General features: G+C 43.2%; 1 protein-coding gene across 7 annotated transcripts in view; it reads right to left on the bottom strand.

The window, feature by feature from the left end:
- Positions 1–20,991, bottom strand: part of cables1 (Cdk5 and Abl enzyme substrate 1) — a 52,254-nt gene extending 31,263 nt beyond the window's left edge. For all 7 annotated transcript variants that reach the window (XM_088642030.1, XM_088642028.1, XM_088642026.1 and 4 more), the window contains exon 1: positions 20,271–20,991. In XM_088642030.1, coding sequence (XP_088498156.1) covers positions 20,271–20,824 — 554 coding nt within the window. In that variant the 5' untranslated portion in view covers positions 20,825–20,991. The remainder of the gene's footprint in view (positions 1–20,270) is intronic.
- Positions 20,992–21,287: the final 296 nt, after the last annotated feature.

The raw sequence follows: 21,287 nt of genomic DNA on the forward strand, positions 1-21,287 counted from the left end.
GAGCAAGGGCTCATGTCATTTTATATCCCAACTGCTTGAAAGCCTAGCTGGCCATGTAACATTTTCATTTCTATTGCTCTGAGCTAGCCCTCTCTTTTATATTGCCTGAGATGGCCAGGCAACGGAATCCATGGATCACAAATTCAACACAATCAAAAGGGCCTCATTCATCTTGCCCAGCTTCACAAAACACTGCCTCTCAGGTCTTGTCTCTTTCAACTCGTTCTCTTTCATTATCCAAAGTGTTTCCCGTAGAAAGCCTCTAAGACACACACCTGCTTCACCAAAACCCACACACACCGTGAATTCAAGGTTTTCAAAGGCTGTTAATTGACGACTAAATGTCTATGAAGCTCTTACAGCTAAATGGATAATTGTTATTATGAGAAAGAGCACTTGGGCAATAAAGCTAGCAAATGAGTCCTCAGAATGAAACTGAATAGACCTCGTTCTAAAAAATTAGTTTAATAGTAAAATTGTATTAAAACTGCAAAACATTAGAATTAATGACTGTTCATATATTCACTCTCTCTTAGTTCCCACTTTTGTCTTGTTTAGTATACTTTTGAACACTGTAAGGGACACTGATGTAGAAAATGTAGTCAAGAGTGTCACGGATGTCGGAAGGAATGAACCGTGGAGAGGCAGGAGAGCGGAAAAAGACCCATATGCATAGCGGTGGAACGGGGGTTTAGCCCGGGCTCAGCAGTTCAGGAGTCGTATAGAAACCAAAGCCCTCAGGCAGCGGACGTGGGGCGACCTGGAGGCTAGGCGGGTCTCAGGACATCCGAACGTCAATGCTGAGCGAAGGTGAATGAGCGACCCGGAAATATATAGTCCCAGAGAGAGAGAAGCACCGGAGGAACAGCAAAGCACGGGAAACAAGGGACAGGACAGAGCAGGAGCGCCCTCTGGCTGCAGAGGGCATGACAGAGAGAAAACGGCACCTACTGGTCATCCAGCACCACATAAATCCTGGCTGTTCATTCCGCTGCAGTGCTTAAAATCGACAAATTTAAGGATAATTTTCATTATAAAGCCAGTTCAGACTCATTCTGATCACTGCAAACAAGTTGCCCAAATGAAAAAATTAAAGAGCAAGAGAAAGAAATAAAGCCGTGAATTTGGAGAGTGTAGCCGTGAATAACGCATTCTCTAATTTGGTAAATGGGCATTAACACTTGCTAACTAAATAAGACACGCTTATTTTGTTTTTTCATAAAGAAATGAAGAAGGCAGCCAGTGAAGTACTTGATTTATGTAGTAATGACACTATGTGCTTTGCTCTGAAATTTCCTGCAGTCTGGAAACATAATGGTTTAAGCTTTCATAAGGGCAACACAGGGGTATACTAAAATGCAGAAGTACAGCCTAAAGCACTGTTAATGCGCTGGTTTGCCGCAAGTTTGACACTACCTGATGCGTACCTCTTTCACAGCTTGTTTCCGTACTCAGCTACCGCACTACCCAGCCATTAACCTCCCTCTGACCGCCTCTTCCAGTCAAGAGCTTGACTACTCTGAATCTGTCGGCTGGCACAGGTGTCAGGAGGGGCACCTAAACAAGACACACTACACGAAATCTAAGCCTGTAATCAACAACAGTGACCGTACACAACGGCCCTGGATTTGAGAGAGTCGCCACGAACGAACAGCAATAACGACCATGTCAAAGGAGTGAATCAACAGGTGAAACGGTGGCTAGCAAAATGTCACGGCCATGTTTGGATTTTCTGTCTGTGTTGCGCATTTACTGTTGCCTTAGCATATCATCATTTCACTTGTTAGGATTTATTTTACTCATTTTTTTTGTCACACACTGCTCTCCTCAAAAATAAACAGCTGGGTCTATCACAATCTAGGAATGACATACCTAACTACTGCTGCTGAAATCAAACAGCTTCACTCAATCAACCCCTTTTGAAGACCTGTAGCCCAAAGAGGAAACACAAATTAAGCTGATTTTCCATTCTGCTCGAGAAGGTTATGCTGATATTTGCTCAAGAAATATTAACCTGTGCTCTCGGTACACATCACAACACAGGCTGTATAACTGGGAAACACCAGACAAAAGCACGGAGACAGAAATATTCACTTTCTCAGCCCATCTTCGCCGAAGGGGTAATCACATCTTCACTTTGCTTTATTTTCGTGTCCTACAAAGAAGTCGTGACTGGCAAAAAAATGTTCCAAACATCCTGGAGCGAGATAAAAATCAGAATATCAGAAAGTTTGGGCTCAAGTAATCATGGCTAAATTACATAACACAGTTCTCCTATTTCCAGCATCTTCAATTGGGAATTGAAATCCTCTTTGCTCACAGGGTTTTCATATAATCTAAATGCTAACAGGGTCACTGCATGAAGAGCTCTGCAGTGCATAAAATGAAACTATTGAATAGCTTTCACTTCCAAATTGTCATCTGAGATTCTTAGGAGCAATCTGCTGTTTAAATCAATACAAATGACCAAACTATTCCGCCTATCATCAATATATCTCATTCTCTTTATGTACTACTTCACCATCTTCAAATAACACAGGCATCAATCCTCAGGAGAAAACAGCAATTAACAGGTGTAATTTTGGCATTAACGTAGTCCAAAATTACCTTGACCTTTTTGGGTTTCTCAGAAATAGGTACGCGAAATATAACAAGGAAGATTCAAGTTTCTGGAAAAATCAGGAGTCAAAAACAACTAAAGCAGTCAATAGCCTGGACTTTCCAAACACTTAAATAAAAATGAATTAAGACTTAACTGAATGGCATAAAGCTCCCACTGGCAGCAGACGTCTTGATTAGAGTCAATGGCTGACCAGAGAAATTAGAGCTGTTCTGCTGCAGACTGAAACAGGGTCTTTTGTGTCGCCACTGAGTGAGAGAGATCATTTATCCTCAATTTACTGCAGAAATGAAAGGAATTTCAGTTCATTAACACTTCATTTCTAAATCTCTCTGCCAGCAATTTTCAATGGCAATCATAAAGACAAAGTACCTCAGCCATTTCAGACAATTTCTCATTCTTTTCTATAGACCTACGAGATGGTCTATGCACATCTCAGGGAATCCTAATAGATTTTTCCTTTGTCCTCGGCATCTCTTCTTTGTGGTTACACCTGCAATCAAGCATAGCTGACAATGTTGTTTTGTCTTGGAATTTGTGCTTTGAGCAAATAAATTCATACAATTTAATCTGCAAGAATCTGATGGCACTACTCTAGCACAACACAAGGCAATAAAGAGCCACAGTAAACAAATAGCATATGCTGTCCTTGTGCAGCAACTACTGTTTTCTGAAAGTGACGTGCAAGTTCACAAATGTAAAAAAGACTTTGTGAACAGAGCGCTTTCATAATAAACATTCGGGATGAAAATACTTATATACCATCTCATATACCGTTTCTGAAGCTACTCTAGTTCCGCCTGCCATTCTGCTGACACAAACTATGGCACAGAATGTCTACACTAATATTCTGTTAAAGAGAAGTAACTCAGTACACATACCAGATGTGGACAATTCTCTTTGGAATAGATTATCATGGGAGTGAAATAATTGAATTTTTAAATTAGAATGTAGTAAAATATCAGCCGCATCAGCAAATATAACCGTTTCCATTAGAATTAACTTGAAAATAAGGCTCAAGACAAAACCCCGACTTGAAAAATAGGACTGCACAGCGTGGGGTAAGGTAGCTGAGTGGCAGTGCACAGACTGCTCTTACACCAGCCATGCCTGCAAAGAGCACATGCAAGGTACCAAAGAGCAGTGGAGAAATGCAATACAGTCAGGTGAATCACCACTCACCACTCTTGAGTAGCAGACAAGCGCACATGTGGTGCTAACCTGAAGAACTCTGCAGCCCTGACTGCTTGGCTCCAACAGCGAAGGGTTCCAGTGGGTCTGTAATGTTGCGGGTGCAATTTCACGTGCTCATGACTCATGGTCTGGGCACACTCATGCCCTTAGAAGACAAGGTCAATGCTCATTGCCGCTCAATGGTACCGAGTGATTGTACACCCCGTGTCCCTGCGGAGCACGTGTTTTTGGCCAAGCATTTGAAGAGCTTGACACTGATGTTCAGTCACCAGATCTGAACCTAAATGGGCATTTCTGGGATATTCTGGAATGATGCCTGAGACACGTTCATCACCCAGGTGTGCGCTGACTGACTCTCTGGTGGCAGAAAGTAGCTGGATTCTGCCTGCAGACATGGTGCTGCTCATGAACTCCTTGCCACAACACTTCAGGCCCTGCTGGCAGGACACGGCGGTCCAGCTCCCTGTCACATTGCTGTTTCCATTTCCCTGTCTACTATCTATACATATGTGAGACATCTATTCTAAAGAACAGCGATTTTAACAATACATATGTACCAGTTAGCTATACATCCCAATGAGAGGTTTACAACTTATGACTTTCCAATATTAACAAAAACACCCCGGGCTGAGCAATGTATACATGTCGCTTAGTCTGACAGAAATAAAGTAGAGCATAAATGATAGAAAGCATAATAAATTATAAGCCATTTAACAGCCTAACATGCCTCTTTCTAAGTAAAAACCTGGTGCCATCTTGCCAGACAGCTAATCTTTTTTATCCCTAATGCTCATTAAGCCACAATCAGGTTATGCAATTTAGCCATATTTACAGGCTCTTCTAAATCCATATACTTCTGTTTAAAGGGAAAAAAAAGATAATTGCTCACCCATGAGAGACCCTAAGGTCGGTCACAACCTAATGACACTGAGCTCCTGGTGTCAAGTGAATTCCAAGCAAGACAGTTATTAGTAATTCTGTGTGAGACAGTTGTGGCTTAACAAAGCTTTATATTTGTGCTACCTGGTGTGTTTACAGTTGCATGTTCATATGTGCAGGGGACAGAGTGCCAGGATATGCAGCTTTCTAACCTGCGAGTATACCACAGCTTCAAACGGGAAAGCAGATCCTCGGAGCTGGCAGGCAGAGAAGCGGTATTGATTTATAATGGCTTCCAAGTAGGCGTTCACTCATTTCTTAAGCCTTTAATTGCGTCCCTGGTGGAGGCTGTGGGAACCATTACACTGGTGTTCTTAATGTCCAGGCAATCAAAGCAGATTTAAAAGACATCTACTGCTGAAATGAATACATGCTTAGTGAAATGTTTTCTGTAGGAGGTGCACTGACATTTTTAATTAACAGACTTGTCACAGGTAAATTAGAGAGAGATCACTGTATTGGCCATATACAATTTTTTGTATTAGGAAGTAATCTTTTCGCATACCTCAGCTTGCTCTCCCTGAGACACACAGACAGGGAGAGAAGCTTGGGGTCAGAGCGCAGGTCAGCCATTTATACGGTGCCCCTGGAGCAGCTGGGGTTAAGGGCCTTGCTCAACGATGCTGATTAACTTTTGTCATCCACAGGGGGTCTGCTGAAGAATTCAGAGGCTGGTAGTGTTTAGCCACTAGGCACTTTAAATATCGCTTGTCTTTCCAGTTCATCTTACAGAGGTTCAAGAGGGCTCAGGTATGGCAAGCAGGGAGATCTATGGCATCTATGTATCACTAGGATGTTGTCACATCAAAATACACCTCCAGAGCAGACTCCAGAACCTGTCAAGCCCTGACTGATGCATTGCCATGCAGCAGGTTTCTACCAATAAGTACAAGTGCAGCTCTGTAGTGATTAGAAACTCCAGTCCAAACTATCTCACACAGACCTCTGTATCGATCTCATGGTCTCCTGGGTCACTGCCTATCATTGAAAATCTGTAATGCCGTGTATTGGCTGACTTACTCCTGCCTCTTACGTCATCAAGGGCACAGTAGTTTCTTCAGTGGATTTCTGACCAGTCATAATCCATCCAGTTAAATTACTTCATCATCTCTGGCCAGTCAACTCTCTCACTGAATTGCTTTTAAAGAGTGCTGTAACTGTAGCCATAACTACCATTTGAGTGATCTAGTTTTGCATTTACACCATTTACAGTCAAACATTTAATCAATATCAAAAATACATACACTTAATTCTTTCTAAAGACACTATCAAAACAGTGCATTGTTTCTTTTGATGCTGAACATATTTTCTTCAGAACTACCCACAGATCATCATACTGATGTATGTTTAACAGCTTTTCCCTTACACTCTTCAGATTATAATGAAGGATTACATCAGTTCAAAACTGGGGGGGTAAATTCCATTGATTACTGATGCAAACGGCTGACACAGCTGCATGGGTGTTAGTGGTGCTGCCTCACAGCTCCTGGTTTCTGGGTTTGTTGAGCTTGCATGTTCTTCCTCAAGCTGACATGAGTTTTTGTCTGACTCTTCTCCCCTCCCAAAGACACGCTGGGCAGGCCTGATTGTCTGTTCTAAACAGTCCTGTCTCTGCGGCCCTGATATCCACCCTTTGGCGGTTTTCTGCAGAAAAGCATGGTCTAGCTAAATGCCAAGATTCCCAAAAGTCCTAATGACATTGTGGTTAAGAGGCAGAGCTGGGGAAAGTTCGTAGAATCTCTTGGCTCTGTCGCAGACACAGCTCTCTCTGTACTCTGCTTCATAAGCTCGTCAAGATAGCTAAACACCATGCATTCGCTCAATCTACAAAATCCCGCTCACACCAGCGAAGAAGGGTGAGCTCCTTTAGAACTGTTGAGAAGCGCACATTTACTCAGCCCTCAAGCCAAGAAACGCCTACGTATACATGGAACTGAAGGCCTGAGCAGACCACACAGATGTCTCCCTCAGCTCCTGGAGAAGGGCACCTGACTGTGGTGCTCAGCTTAGAAACCACTGGGCTGCCTCAAGCTGAACAAACATGAGGGGAGAAAAAAGAGCTATTTGTTCTTATTTTTACACTGTACAAATAGCTGTGCTTTGAAAGAAGGTCCGCTAAATATATTTCCCTGTGATATTTGAAAAAAATCTGGAATTTATTTTTAGCTTTTGCAAGGAGACTTAAAAAATCACGCATTTGTTAGCTTACATTCCATTTTCAAAATGCACATTAAGTGTGCAGCTTAAGTAAAAAAATGATAACTGGCACCTATATCATCCTGCAGTTTTTCTCTAAAAAATGTTGGGGCTTATTTATGATTAACTACATGAAAACGGTGAAACGTACAGTGGCTTACCATGGGTTATTAGGTGTCATTTTAACACCGCCCCACCTAAAGCACAACTTGCTCTTCTAACTTCTAAGTGTGCTGCAGGTACCACAGCCCCACCACAAACCACACCGACCTGCCATGTCAAACACTGGCGCACTGCACCTCTGAGGAGAGACCAGCAAACCTTCATATTACAGCACGCGTTTCCTGAGCATCAAAGGAACTTCGCATTATTTATGTTTCTGGGAAAACAAACTATGTGGATTCTGGGTTTAGACTATATGTTTTAGCCCCATTTGTATTAATCAATGATATATGACTGATATACTCAAGTGACCGCTGTGTAAAGCACTAATTCACCTGGAGAGACCCGATTAAAACATAGGTGATCAGTGAAGTTACCCTTTTGAACGTTAAACATGGTTAACATTTAATCAGGAAAAACACAGAAAAGAACTCATTTAGGAATAACATGCTGTATTTACGCAATGGTTTGCTGGAGACTGGAGCAAGTCATTTACCATCACTGGCCATCCGACCACAAATCAAAGCCAACAACTTTGAGCCTCACAGGACACTACAGTCTTGCCCAGTCCGTCAATGACAGGCCACAATCTGGAAGACCACACGGCACGACACCTTGTCCCAGTTCTAGAGTCTGGAATGTGTGCAGGATCGAGGCTAGTCACTGATAAAGAGAAGCACAATTAGCAGAGCTGCAGGCGTTGAAAGCTAAGTTATGAAAATGTTTCATCAGTGTGTATATATGCACACACATGCAATTTCTAAACTTAGACAGTCGTGGAGACATGGAGAATGAAATGCAAAGGAGATAAGGTGTGACAGGCACGATAATGAACGTGATGTACCCCGTGACTCAACACAAAAAAATAGAAACAAAATGCCCTGTTTAGAAGAAAAATAAAAATTACAGGTAAAACAGAATAGATGGATTAAAGAAGCTAAGGTGGCTTATAAATAGAAAATCTCTTTTGGGGGAAAACAGATGTCTGGAAACACCTGAAAGGTCTAATAGGACTCTCTAGCTGTTTGTTGAGGAGAGAAGGAGTGTTGTGAACTACAGATGCTGGCAGGAAGCACCCCTACTTACAGACTACTGATGTTCAATGAGTTTTCAGGAGAGCCAAGACAAACACAGCCTCTGGCCCAGATAATACAATCAGAGAACTAACAGAATAACCCTGTGAACACTTGGTGAAAGTTTTAATATATGACTTTGAGAGCAATCCACTCCATCACCTCTGGAGCAGCCCATTCCAAGTGACTTCTCTCTTCACTTGTTATCTTCCATTTATTTACAGAAAACCATCCAATTACTCCTAATAATTTTCCTCCAGTAGCTTTAACATTATGTGGAAATGATTAGAGCAGCCGGCTCTTCACCAGCTCCAGACTCAGAGATCTGTTGCCCCCTCACCCTCTTCAGCTTGCATATAGGAAAAACATCAGCAGTGCAGCTGATCATGTTCTTTCATTACTGAAGAAATTGTATTCTCATTCATGAAAGTCAAGTCGTGTGCTAGGCTACATCTCTAAACCTTCCCAGGGCCTTTAAATACAGCCTCACAGAAGGGGCTGAAAATTGATTTACTTCTTTCTGTCTTCAGCAAAACTCGATTCAGTGGGTCATGCCCATTTAGTCAAACACACCCCAATCTGTTGGCTAAAAGGCATCATCTAAGGCTGAAGTCAGCTCTCCAAGAGCTTCTCACAGGTCAGTCATTCCCTGAGTTCTGCTGACTCGCTAAACACTGGTCCGCAGAAATACTAGTCCTGACGGTCTTATCGTAAAACACTCTGATGACACAGCTATTGTAGACACATTAAACACTGGGAGTCCATTTTAAAGGCCAGTGGGTAGGCTTGCATTGTAGTGAAGTGATAGTTTCTTCATATTTAGATGAGCAGAAGACCAGGAATTTGGCAACTGATTTTGTGAGAGTAAAACATGGTTGACCTAGTTATTTATGGTTAGAGGGCTGAAAGAGCTGGCAAAATATAAATCTATTATAGTGCCCTGGCATTTACAACAGTATTTTATTCCTGTCTTGGCGGTCTCAATGTTAGGAAGAAAAATACGCTGAACAAAACCGTGAATCAAGTAGCAACATTATGGGACTTAAAGTAAGCAGGAAAGCCTAAAAGCTTTTTTACCTTAATGAAGAAGGGAAGGCAGATTTGCCTCTGTGGAATTAATTCCTTAATTGATCAGTGCAGTTCACTTCCCTCAAGATGTGAATTTCAATCTCTGCCTCTGAAATTCAAGACTTGTCTGCTGTTTGGTCCCTGTGTCTAGCAGACAGCTGAATGTTTCATGTTTCTTTAAGCTTGTAATGGATGTCTTTGATGCCGTGTTACGACTGCAGCTCCTCAAGTGGAAAGACCTGCAGGATTGCAGGGCAGAACCTCAGTGCCTTTTTGTCCCTGGTGCTCACAACAGAGGAGCAATGTCAAATGTCCCTCTTGTGGACTTTGTTGAGCTAACACTGCTTTCAGAATGGTGCTCGAGGAACATCACGGCTCAAAGATATCCTGCTGCAAGCCTCAAAACAGTAATAAAAGCACGTGATCAATTCAGCAATCAGCCTGCTCGGACTGATACTATGGATCTAATCCCTTTGATAAACAGTCAACAAATGAAGGTCATTTTGAACAATTAAGTAAGATTTCTTAACAGACGTTTGTGCTGTTACAGCTACTACGCTGCTGGATCTCTGGGTCCCAGGCACTGCCTCACTCAGAAGTGATACAGCCCTGTTGTGTGTCCACTTTATGAACAACTGTGCAGAGTCACTGCTTGGAAGACCTGGGGGGTTTCAGGCACACCTGCTGTCATACCTGGAGTCTACATGAACACATGCAAAGGCACAGCCTGGGATTTCATGGGAGATGCGAATCTGTATTTGTGCTGCAACATTAACAGAGCTTTCAACTTCCAGCAACGAGGCAAAATATTTGAGCAGTAAATGTCGTGCTCCAAGTGGTTTTAAGAGCTTTTTTGGCACTGACATAATCTCCTGTTTTTTTTCTGTATATGCCTACATACGGGATTAACTTAATTCCCATCCAATTTATTGCCTTATTTTATACTGCATATTGGGTCTGATGTTTTTCATTCCTGACAGTTTCCTATTTAAGTTCATTATATCCAACCTGCACAACCGTGTAAACTAAATTTCATATCCCAATAAAAGAAATACTCAAATCTATAGGACTTTGCTATACTACATAGATATCATGACATTCTAGACTTTACTGCAAAACAGCTATATCCACTAAATTAATTTTGTACATTGTGTACATTAATTATACATTGTGAGCACACAGGGCATACAGCAGTATCTAACTGTAGCCTGGGGTGAACCGAATGTTTGCTTCAAACAAAGATGAATGTATATAATATATATAATCAGTAATGGCAGCCTACGTATGCAAATGCTTTTAAAAAATTGGTCCATCAAAAACATCTTTCTATTTAACAGAACATCCTGTTTTACTGGGCTTAACTATACTCCATTCATGGAATTTCATGAAAGTTCACTCCAGGCAATTGAGAAAGTCATTATTTTTAAATACTTGAGAGTTTCCTAGAAAACTAGAAATGGAATCTTGTCCTCTTAAAGGCCACCTCTCTCGCACCACAGAGATTCAGACTCACGCGTCAGGACAGAAACATAGGAAACAACTCGCAAAACTACAGTCCAAAAAAAAAAGGGAACCTCTAACAAGAGCAATTTAAAAACAGACATTTGTAACTGTGTCCTCTTACTGCACGAGGTTTGTCCAATCACTGGGTGTTTGCTCAGGGAATTCACAAAAGAAAAACCCCACTTAACCCAAAATAAAAACAGTGTTGTGGCTAAACTGGCTGCTCAGGGGAGCCCCCTGTCTGTTGGTTTCCTTGTTTTCTTTCCAGTGCGACTGTGTTTTCTTACAGTCGGTCTGAGCCTGAATCAATACTGAAACCGCTGACTGCACAGCTCGGCAGGGTGGAGCTGCCTGAAATAATACCTGCTGATCCCCTGGGCTCTGCAGACCCACGGACTCTCAATTGCTGGTTATTTCACATGTGCCACCAGGCCGTGGCCTGGCCAACACAAACAGCAGACAGCATCAAGAAATTGCACGCAACAACTAGAGATTAAGCATCTACAGTTTACATTTTTCAACCCGCAACTAAAACACGATTCACACAGTACTAGTGAGACACAGTAAATTGGACAGGGTGGGTAAATATAGCTCAAGGTCACTCACCTAGATAAAACTGTTCTACTGTCTGCAGATTGTTTTGACCCACTTTTACGGGCTCTTTTTGTCAAAAATAATATTCATTAAACAGAATATGTGAATTTTGGGTTTTCTGTACTTGGCTCCGTAGTGCCAATGGGTTTTCAATTTTCAAATAACACAAAACAAATTTGCTGAGGGTGCAGTTCAGGGGCTTTTAACAGAATTTTCTACCGTTTTTTCCTGCAACAAACATCCTGTACAGAACAGTTCAACAGCAAAACTCTGGCTGATTGGCCCGTGCTGAATTCTGTCCAATGTGACTTATTTTTATTAAAACCTTAGTCAAGAACATCCTACAGGCTGTAAAGCTTTGGAATTCATCTCTTGTATGTATCATACAACTTAAAACCACACTTTCAAGTTTAGAAAATACCTTATGTGTACATTTGGGAAAAGATCCCTCATAAACTTCTTGTTTAACATAAATCAATATTTATTCTTACAACAGACATGGGAGCATATTTGCTAATGCAGATCACATATAAAATCCCACCCAGCAACCAATACATTCTCATTCTTCAGAATTCTTACTTGCTAAATGGAAAAAGTACTTTTTAAAAAAAAAAGTCTTGAAAATACTGCAAAGGATCACTGTTTTATCTACCCGTTTTCTAACCACTTCATCCAACTCAGGGTCACAGGGGAGCTGGAGCCTCTCCCAGCAGGCAATGGGCACAAGGCAGGATACACCCTGGAAGGGACACCAGTCCATCGCAGGACACGCACAGATATAAACACACACACACACTCACACCAGGGCCAGTTTTCCCAGAAGCATGTCTTTGGACTGTGGGAGGAAACCGGAGCACCTGGAGGTAACCCACACAAACGCTGTGAGAACATGCAAACTCCGCGCAGAATACATTCAAGCTCCCCAGGTCCAGAACTGAACCCAGGCCCCCAGCACTGTGAGGCAACAATGCTAACCACTGTGTCACCCTGCTGCCCCAGAATTGTTTCATTCTTCTGTAATCCTTTTGCAGCCAACCGAAAAGAACTCATTCACAGAACACCTAAGGGCTTCATTTTTACAGCACTCCAGTTTGATTTAGCTGGGAATTTTCGTCTAGAGAAATCACAACAAAAGCCGACATCCTCAACTAAGGCAACAACAAAACGGCCTGCACACACCACCGATCCCCTACTGAATTGAAAAAACTCTACCAAACAATTACTCTCAGACACACCTGCCAGCAAACCTTTGTGTTCACACATGTGCCCCTGAGACAGTGTCACGCTTTGTCAAAGGCAGACACAGGCTGAGCAATAACTCCAGTACTTAGCCCATGTGTATCTGGCAGGTAGACCCAAGGTCTGTACTCCTTTTCTGTCCCGAAAATTACATATAGAGCAGAAAACAAAACCATTACATCCCATTTCTGACTTGCGTTCCTGAGAAAAGACGATGGAGACTAAGCTTCAGAAATCAAACAAGCTGACAAGTGAGAGAGGGTCCTTTGGACCATCTAGCTTGTTAGGTAGTTAATTGGTCCAAGGATCTCACCCAGCTGTTCCTAGAAGAAACCAGGTGGTGTTGGCTTCAGCAATACGGCAGCTAGCTTGTTTCACATCATGAAGTAAGGAAAGTGCCCACTTTACTTAGTTTAAACTTCATGGCAACATAGTTTTTTGTGCATGAGCTGCATTTGTTAGAAGGCGTCTGTTCCTATTGATGCTGGAGAAATTTTTGTGTTGCTTTCTCCTATTTCTCCTTGTCTGCTCATCCAATCCCAAACCTTGATATGCAGCGCTTATGTTAGAAGATCATCAAGTCTTCACATTAAGCGAAACAAAACTATTTTTATCACATTTACAGAATGATGCACATGCTCTGCTTGACATTCATAGGGGAATAAAATATTCAAAAGCCTTCAAAGTCAGAGTTAAGAGCTGGGCTCCCATGTAACCCATGCTACACATAAACATTAGTAGTTTGCACCCTGTGGGGAGCAGTTTGGTTAAACTAAAATCCCTTAATAATAAAATACACTATTAAGGCTCACTCTAGGTGCTCATTAAATTGCACAGCAGCGAAACTTGTACAGAAAGTAGGCACTTCATTAACTGTGAATGCTGGACATTTTAATTGCAGCTTTGTGAGAACAAATCTGAAATGTCTTCCAGTCACCTGCTCAGAAAAGCAGGTTCCACCATTAAATTTAAACATCTTTCTTTAGAAAGACACCATGAGGACTCTTCAATTGGATGTATGGGTGATCATGCAGTGCAAATGCATTAAAGATTTCTGACAGCAAAAAGAAAAATCTAACTTAAAAATACAAACACAAAAAATGGACAATACTGCAGGACAAGTTTCCACAAATGTTGATAGCTTTCACTGATAAATTAAACTGGACAAATGATTAATATTTTTATTGAATAGGAACATTAAAATATTTAGATCACAGCTGCAATAAAAATTACTCCCTAATTAATGTGTTGTGGATTTTTAATTTTTCACACTAAGATCTGCAGCTGTGCTTTTGTAAAAATAATAAGGCCTTTGAGCAACAACCGCACCTTCTGTTTCCCTTCTATTGCTCCATACTCCAGCGGTTTTCAGCATCTCATGCTTTCGAAACAGAGAGCCAGGTTAAACCAATAAGCATTTATGAAAACAGGACAAACAATTAAAGCCACTGCAGTATGTTAGTCGTTAAGGGGACCTGCATGAGATGCATTTCCTAGTCTTTTTCTCAAAGAGGAAAGGCAATAATTTGGCAGGAAATTGCTTTGCAATATTTATTATATATACTTCTAATAAATGCATAAAATGCTACCTTGCAGACAATAGAATTTTTAAAAGACTTAGTGCAGATAATTTAGTATTGCTGAGACAGGCTCCACCTGAACTAGACAAAGTGGTTAGAAAATAGATGGATGGGTAGATGAATTCAGTATTTATTTCAATGTTTATCCTTATTTTTCAATACCATTGTCACTCACTGTTACCAACAACAGGGGATTCACTACGCTTTTGGTCCTGACGGTGCTCTAAGTGTTAATTTCCTCTCACCCACACTTCTTCGGGAATTTTGCATTGAAATGTGCACTTTTATCTCTGTTCACAAGCACGTTTCCAACTCTTACAAAACAACTCAGTTTGAGAAGACATTTTGAAAAAAAGCAAACTACACAGGTAAAATCTGCATGTCTTACCCACCTACGGCCATGTAAAGACACGTAGCAGTTAGAACTTTTGCTAGTGGCTGCTAATGTCACTTTAGAAAATAACCATGGACTGTAAAAACAAAGAACTGAGTTGAAGCTTTGAAAGCTTGTATTTTCTGTCATAATTATATCCCTTCAGTTTCTACTTTTCTATCAGGCCTGTTCAACTTGTTTTCCTCATGATCACTAAATCATCAGTTTTTACTTTTAAAACACAAATAGTACAACCGTCCAATCAAAATGAGATACGATCCGCCAAAGAAAAACAAGAACACAGGAAAGGTGTTCCCCTAACCTAAGACTCAGTATTCCATTAAATATTAAATTGTCACATGGCAAGCATTCTAAAAACGCATACTTGCGAAACACCTCATTTTCAATGGAACACTTTCTCTCAGATACTTTTTTTTTTGTTCAGGTCTCAACAGACTTTAAGTTGCAAGTTTGCAATGTAGTGTTGAAAGTCCCTGCCACACTACAGCTGGGGCTCCATCAACAGGCCCTGCATCCTTTCTGCTCCAGAGTCCAGACCGGTTACCATATACAGCTAAAGTTATGGCCAGCACAGAATTTCCCCTTTTGAAAGCAACAGCACAATGCAGTCAGTCAAACACTATTTAATGTAGGAACTTGAGGCTTGATATGATATTTGCTTTATAAAGACAAAGCCATTGAAATCCTCATTAGCATTGTCTTATAGCAAAGACAATGGATCTGCAGTGTCAGCATATTAAAAGGTTCGCTCTGGAAAGAGAGCTGCAGGAAGCTGCAAAACAGTATAACAAAACTGATGGGTGTATATGCACTCTCCCAGATTTCCTTTGTTGTATGCTAACAACAATCACCACTAGGTCATTATTAGGGATTCAACTATATTTATATTTAGCAAATAATCCCCTTTAACACGTTTAAACAGGCAAGCATAAAAAAACAGGAGCCAGTTAAGGCTTGGTGACTACAGGATGAGATTATCATTTTTAATTCCAGTCACCCTGAACAAGACGTTGCCCATGCATGTTTAACCGAGCCCTCTTTGTTGGCTATACGCATTTTAGATTTTTCAGAAAGACAACTTATAATTGAATTCATATTCACAAAAATGATTTGTCAGCTTCATGCCAGAGTATGTGGATCATCTTATACACAGTAGAGCCAGTTGCGTCCAGAAAATGGCTAGAAATCTAATTAATTCATTCCAGAAATATTTTTATCACTGACTAGTACTAGAAAACACAGATTAGTGAGAATATCAAGGAAAAGCAAGGTTCATTGCTGTTTAAGTAAGAGCTTTCATCTAAAATCATGTTAATGGAGATTATTCAGAAAATGCACACATCTGAACATCCACTTACTGTACTTGTTAAAGGGACAGTGTGTGCTTTCCTATCAAGAATTAAAGAATAAATTTGATTTCCCATATGAGAAAACAGAAAACAACGTATCTATAATTTATCAGTGTGTAATACCTATAAAAAGCACCTGATAATTAAAATATTGCCTTAAATTTTCTTACACTTTAAATTTAGGATAAATCAGTAATACATAATCTTGAACGGGAAGCATGGACAGTAACAGTGTGTAATGTGGAAAATTAAAGCAGTGTTCCCTTGGTTCATACTTAATGAACGTTCATCCTGTCAGGTGGCTTATGTGTCTTCCTCTTTAGGACTCCTTAAAGCCTCATTCAAAGTCTGCAAACCAGAAAAATAAAAAAGCTGTCTTAACAAAAGAGGAAAGTTGTATAAACATTCATTAGGTTCCTTTTAAAACTGAGAAACCCACCTGATAGCCTAGAACTAGAAAAGTCAGACACCAGAGCTTGCCACACAATCGCTGGTGTGTGATGATGGTGAGGGAAACAAGGAGGAAGAAAAAACTGGATCTCAATCCTGCCCAGGTGTGCACAGTCCACTCCTGTCCTGCTCTGTCCTGGGCCAGGATAGCCAGTGTCCAACCCCCCTCCTTCAGCCAACATTGCAAAACACATGGAAGGAATCATTTTGAGCAGTCAGGTCTTTCTTCTAGTAAGTGCTTTAGTGGTTTTTTGGAGTGAAATCTCTAACTATCCCCCAAACTACCCATGAACACCAAACCCCACACGTGCTGGCCATTTCCTCTGAGCACAAGAGCAAATAACAACAACAACAACAACAACAACAACAACTCTCAAACAAATAGCCAGCATGAAGTGCCACATTCGCGTCTGAAACTGAAGGACCCTGAACACATTGAGGAGAATCTGGATTCTTTACCACATGAAAGACCCCACAGAAACCAAGCAAAACCCCACATTTTCTTTCAACTCTCAGGTGCTTGATGAAACCTTTTGTTTGGGTATCTTTGAAGCCAGCTCAGTCATCCTGTATAACCCTGTTGCACACTCCCCAGGAGTTTTAGTTACTGGCATCAGATTGTCTTCTGGCATTCAATTCTAATGTCATGATCCGTTAGCTAGGTGCACTAACGTGATCAAGAAAATAGAAAGAAAAAAGGAGAAACAATTGATAACAACATAAAAATCCTTCTCTCTACATGACCACATCATTGGAGTAACCTTGCACTGTGTCACTGTATGTTTTTGATCTTCAAAGTCTGTAAAATTACAAAAGATCCTTCTTCTGTCCTATGAGTAACACTTTGGTCTAAAGTAGGGCTTTGCAACCGAAATCCTAGACTGACACAATGGCTTCCACTGTATTTCAGATTAGCTCTGAGTTGCATTTTTTAATAAGTGCAAAGTAGCATATTTTACAAGTATTTAGTCACCAACTAATCATTGCTTTAAAACGGCAGATCTGCAGTTCTCCAAGCACCAGAGCTGGTGTCAAACCTGCTTGTTAGAGACGTCATTGCAGACTCAAGCCAGCCATTCATCTCTATCTGGCCCCACTTATCAGAACTGCTTCACACAGATGCGATGCCAACTGAAACAAATTCGTCTCAGTAAAGCTACCAGCGATGTGAAGGCCGGCACTAAAATCTTATCTCGCGTATCAGCTCCCACTGAGGAGATCGACCATTACAGACTTCCCGTGCCAGTGAGAGAGAGAAAAGGGCTAATCAAAATACTGCGCTTAAAAGCTGCACTCGCAAGATGATTTGCAGGCAGGTGAGAACTGTGGCTCGATGAAATGTGAGCGACAGACCACTCCACACTTCACACTAACGCTCAGCGGGATTTGCATGAATGCAGTCCTCCTGGAACACGTAAAGCTGTCAAGCCAATAGACTGTATCACATGTATCAATACCAGCAGCCATATGACCCTGCAACTCACAACTGGCAGCCCACTGAAGCTCAGCAGGTGTGAGGCTGGTCAGTACCTGGATGGGAGACCTCCTGGGAAAAACTAAGGCCGCTGCTGGAAGAGGTGTTAGTGGGGCCAGCAGGGGGTGCTCACCCTGTGGTCCATGTGGGTCCTAATGCCCCAGTATAGTGATGACACTATACTGTAAGCAGGCGCCGTCCTTCGGATGAGACGTAAAACCGAAGTCCTGACTCTCAGTGGTCATTAAAAATCCCAGGGTGTTTCGCGAAAAGAGTAGGGGTGTAACCCTGGCGTTCTGGCCAAATTTCCCATTGGCCCTTACCAATCATGGCCTCCTAATCTCTGAACTGGCTTCATTACTCTGCTCTCCTCCCCACTGAGAGCTGATGTGTGGGGAGCGTTCTGGCGCACTATGGCTGCCGTCGCATCATCCAGGTGGGGCGCACATTGGTGGTGCTGGAGGGGATCCCCATTACCTGTAAAGCGCTTTGAGCAGAGTGTCCAGAAAAGCACTATACAAGTGTAAGCAATTATTATTATTATTATTATTATTATTATTATTATTATGCATTGTGTTGGTCGTATACAATTACAGAGAGCCTCCTGCTAAAGGATTTGTCTTTTGTCAACGTACTGGATGGCTGGATTCCACAATGAGTATGGACATGTACTCAGAATCAGTTCCAGGCAGAGGATTACACAGTAACTCAGTGTTGAATGCTCAGTAACTTTCACACTGGGGTTGAATGACAGGTCTCTCCTGCACACAGATTCTGCTGCTTCTAGTGTCTTCCGTGGGAACTGCAGCGGCACCATCCAAAATATTCACAAAGCAACTTGAGAGAGTCGTGCTCTTTTTCCATTGTGGGGCACATGCTGGCAAAAACGGTTATTGTGCAGCTATTTACTTAGTAACACTGAATGCGTGTGCGGTTAGAAATACAACCATACTATCCTGAAGTTAAATATTACTGTGGCAGCATGACTCGAATCAAATTAGAATGCGATTTAAATGCCTCTAGAGCAGTCTGCAAATTAAATCATTATTAGGAAATGAGGAGAAACTTACTCCTGTCACTGTAACCACCTGTAATTAAGACTTACAACATCTAAAACATTGATACAGAAAATAACAATTCTGTCCCGTGAAATCAAACCCACAAACACAAACCCAGCTATACCTGGTGCTTGGTAACTACCAATACTTTGGGGATTTAAGTAACCTTTCTCTACGTGAGAAGACATTTCTGATCGAAATCAACCGCAAAACTAGTCCCACCCTCCCAGCAACAATTCTCCGAAGCTTCTGGGTCCAAATTAACCGTTCGTTAATTAATGAAATGAGCACGCTCTTGCTCGCTCGTTTATCTGGGTGACCAGGTTGAGCTCTGATAAACAGACAACCCAGATCTAGAATCTTCTGAAGGGAAGAGCTGTGCATAGCCTCCAAAACATGACGGCGATTTTTAAAATCCTGTTTACCGTCATCTTGTTTCACTCTGAACAAAATAATGACACTCCGGTTCGGCGTTTCACACGCAACACCGAAAGAAGCCTTTGCAATGGTTGTCAGGAGGCGGGGGTGTCTCCACAGGGTTGAACTCAAATTAACCTTCACGAGTCCTCCTCATGCAAAAACGGAGAGTTTGCCAAGTGCACGGCGCTTTAGTGTTTGGTACAGCAAATATATTTACAGATATTTAAGATACTTAAAAAAAGAGAGATTTAATGGATAAGATCCTACACCATTTTCCTCGCCAATAAATAGACTGAGGTGACCAGTGTTTTCCCCAGACACCGTCGATCGCCGTGCTCTCACGACAATAACAAAGCCACGCTATCGGGCTGGGCTGAGCCGAGCACCGGCTCCCTCTCTTTGTTACGGCACACACACGGGAGGCCACTCGCTTCTTCCGAGCCCAAATCGCCATCGGGAAACGACGGGCACTGGCCTAGAGACCAAGCAGACTGTTCCCAGAGCCACTAGCTCGGTCGCCCGTCTGTGGAGGAATGCGCCTGCCGGGGGGGGGGCGGGAGGAGGCGAGGGACCAAGCCGGGCTCTGGGCTCCGACACTGGGCTGCAGACACCCTCCCAGCGCCGCCCGGCCGAAACCCGCCACCCCGCAGTTTGACAAGGCTCTCGCCACCATCGCTTGCAATTCTGTATCTTTACTGACGGGGCAGACGCGTGGCGTTGCCAGGCTGGGAAACATCTGTCCTCCAGAGGCAGGAGGGGAAAAAAAAACACAACACTGTTACATGTGCGAACGGCGAAGGGTAGCGAATGAACACCTCGAAGTCTGTAGGGACAAGCTTCCCTGTGTGTTTACGCGCTGTGCAGGCGACCTGCCAAAATACACGGTCCTGTTTTGGCACGGCAGTGCATGCGCGAAATGGACGAAAATGCACAGCAGCCCGACCCGGGGAGAGTTACCTGGATCTCTGCAGCTCAAAGGCGGCAGTGCCGATCTGCCCAGCTTCCATGCAGCAGTAAGTCTGGGATGCCTGCCTGGAGAAGGGGGCAGGTAGGATTCCCTGAGTGAAAGTCTGCAGCCTGCCCCTCGCAGCCGGGGCCGGCAGTGCGGGATACGGGGAGCTGAAGACGGGCTGGCCGGCGTGCACCCCGCAGGCGAAGGCATCCCCTTCCGGATCCGCGCACACCTGGGACGGCAGCGAGTTCACCCCGAAGGCGGCCCGGGCATTGCACACCACCGCCGGGCTCGCCGCAGCGGCAGCCAGCGGCTGGCCCGGAGCCGCGGCGGCCGGATACATCGCCCTCTCCGCCGACACCAGGCTCTGTCTAGTCCGTGCCTCCAGCGCCCCGACCGAGCCCTCGCCCGGTTGATTGTCGCCGTCGTCGTCCTGCACCGGCCGGCCGTCCAGGGAGATGTTGTTGAGGAAGGAGAGAGCCGCCTGCCTCCGGCGGGGGTCTATGCGTTTCCGCGAGTGCTCGATGCCGGGGTGCCTGATCGGCAGGGCAGCCGCCATGGTCCGCACCAGCGCGAATCCGAGACAACGGGGAGGCTGAGCTGCGCTTGCCTCCTCAGCGGGAAGGCATGAGTATTTATACGCGCACAGTGGCAGAAAGCTAGCGCCGACAAGCGCTCCCCGAGCAGCAACTGGCCGGGCTTATGCCTGCGTGCCCGTGCAAGGGGGGGCCGATCACGTGTGGGGTTGGTACTCACACATTGCACAGAAAAGCAACACTTCCCCAGCCAATAACCACCCTGAGCAGCCGGAGGAGGACGGGCCCCCGTTTTTCCTTCCATTTTTCAGCCACATGGCCCCTCAAGCATTACATAATATCGAGGAGGGGGGGGGTGGGCTCTGGCAAGGCAGCGAAAGTCTTAAGCAAAGTTATGTAACTCTTGCATGAATGTTGAGCCCAGATAGAGCCCTTCCGTTGGGCTTACAACGCGACGCACCAAGAATGCGCAGCCGTTCATGCTGT

Source organism: Lepisosteus platostomus, chromosome 8 (assembly GCF_059453375.1).
Source record: "Lepisosteus platostomus isolate fLepPlt1 chromosome 8, fLepPlt1.hap1, whole genome shotgun sequence".
Lineage (NCBI taxonomy): Eukaryota > Metazoa > Chordata > Actinopteri > Semionotiformes > Lepisosteidae > Lepisosteus > Lepisosteus platostomus.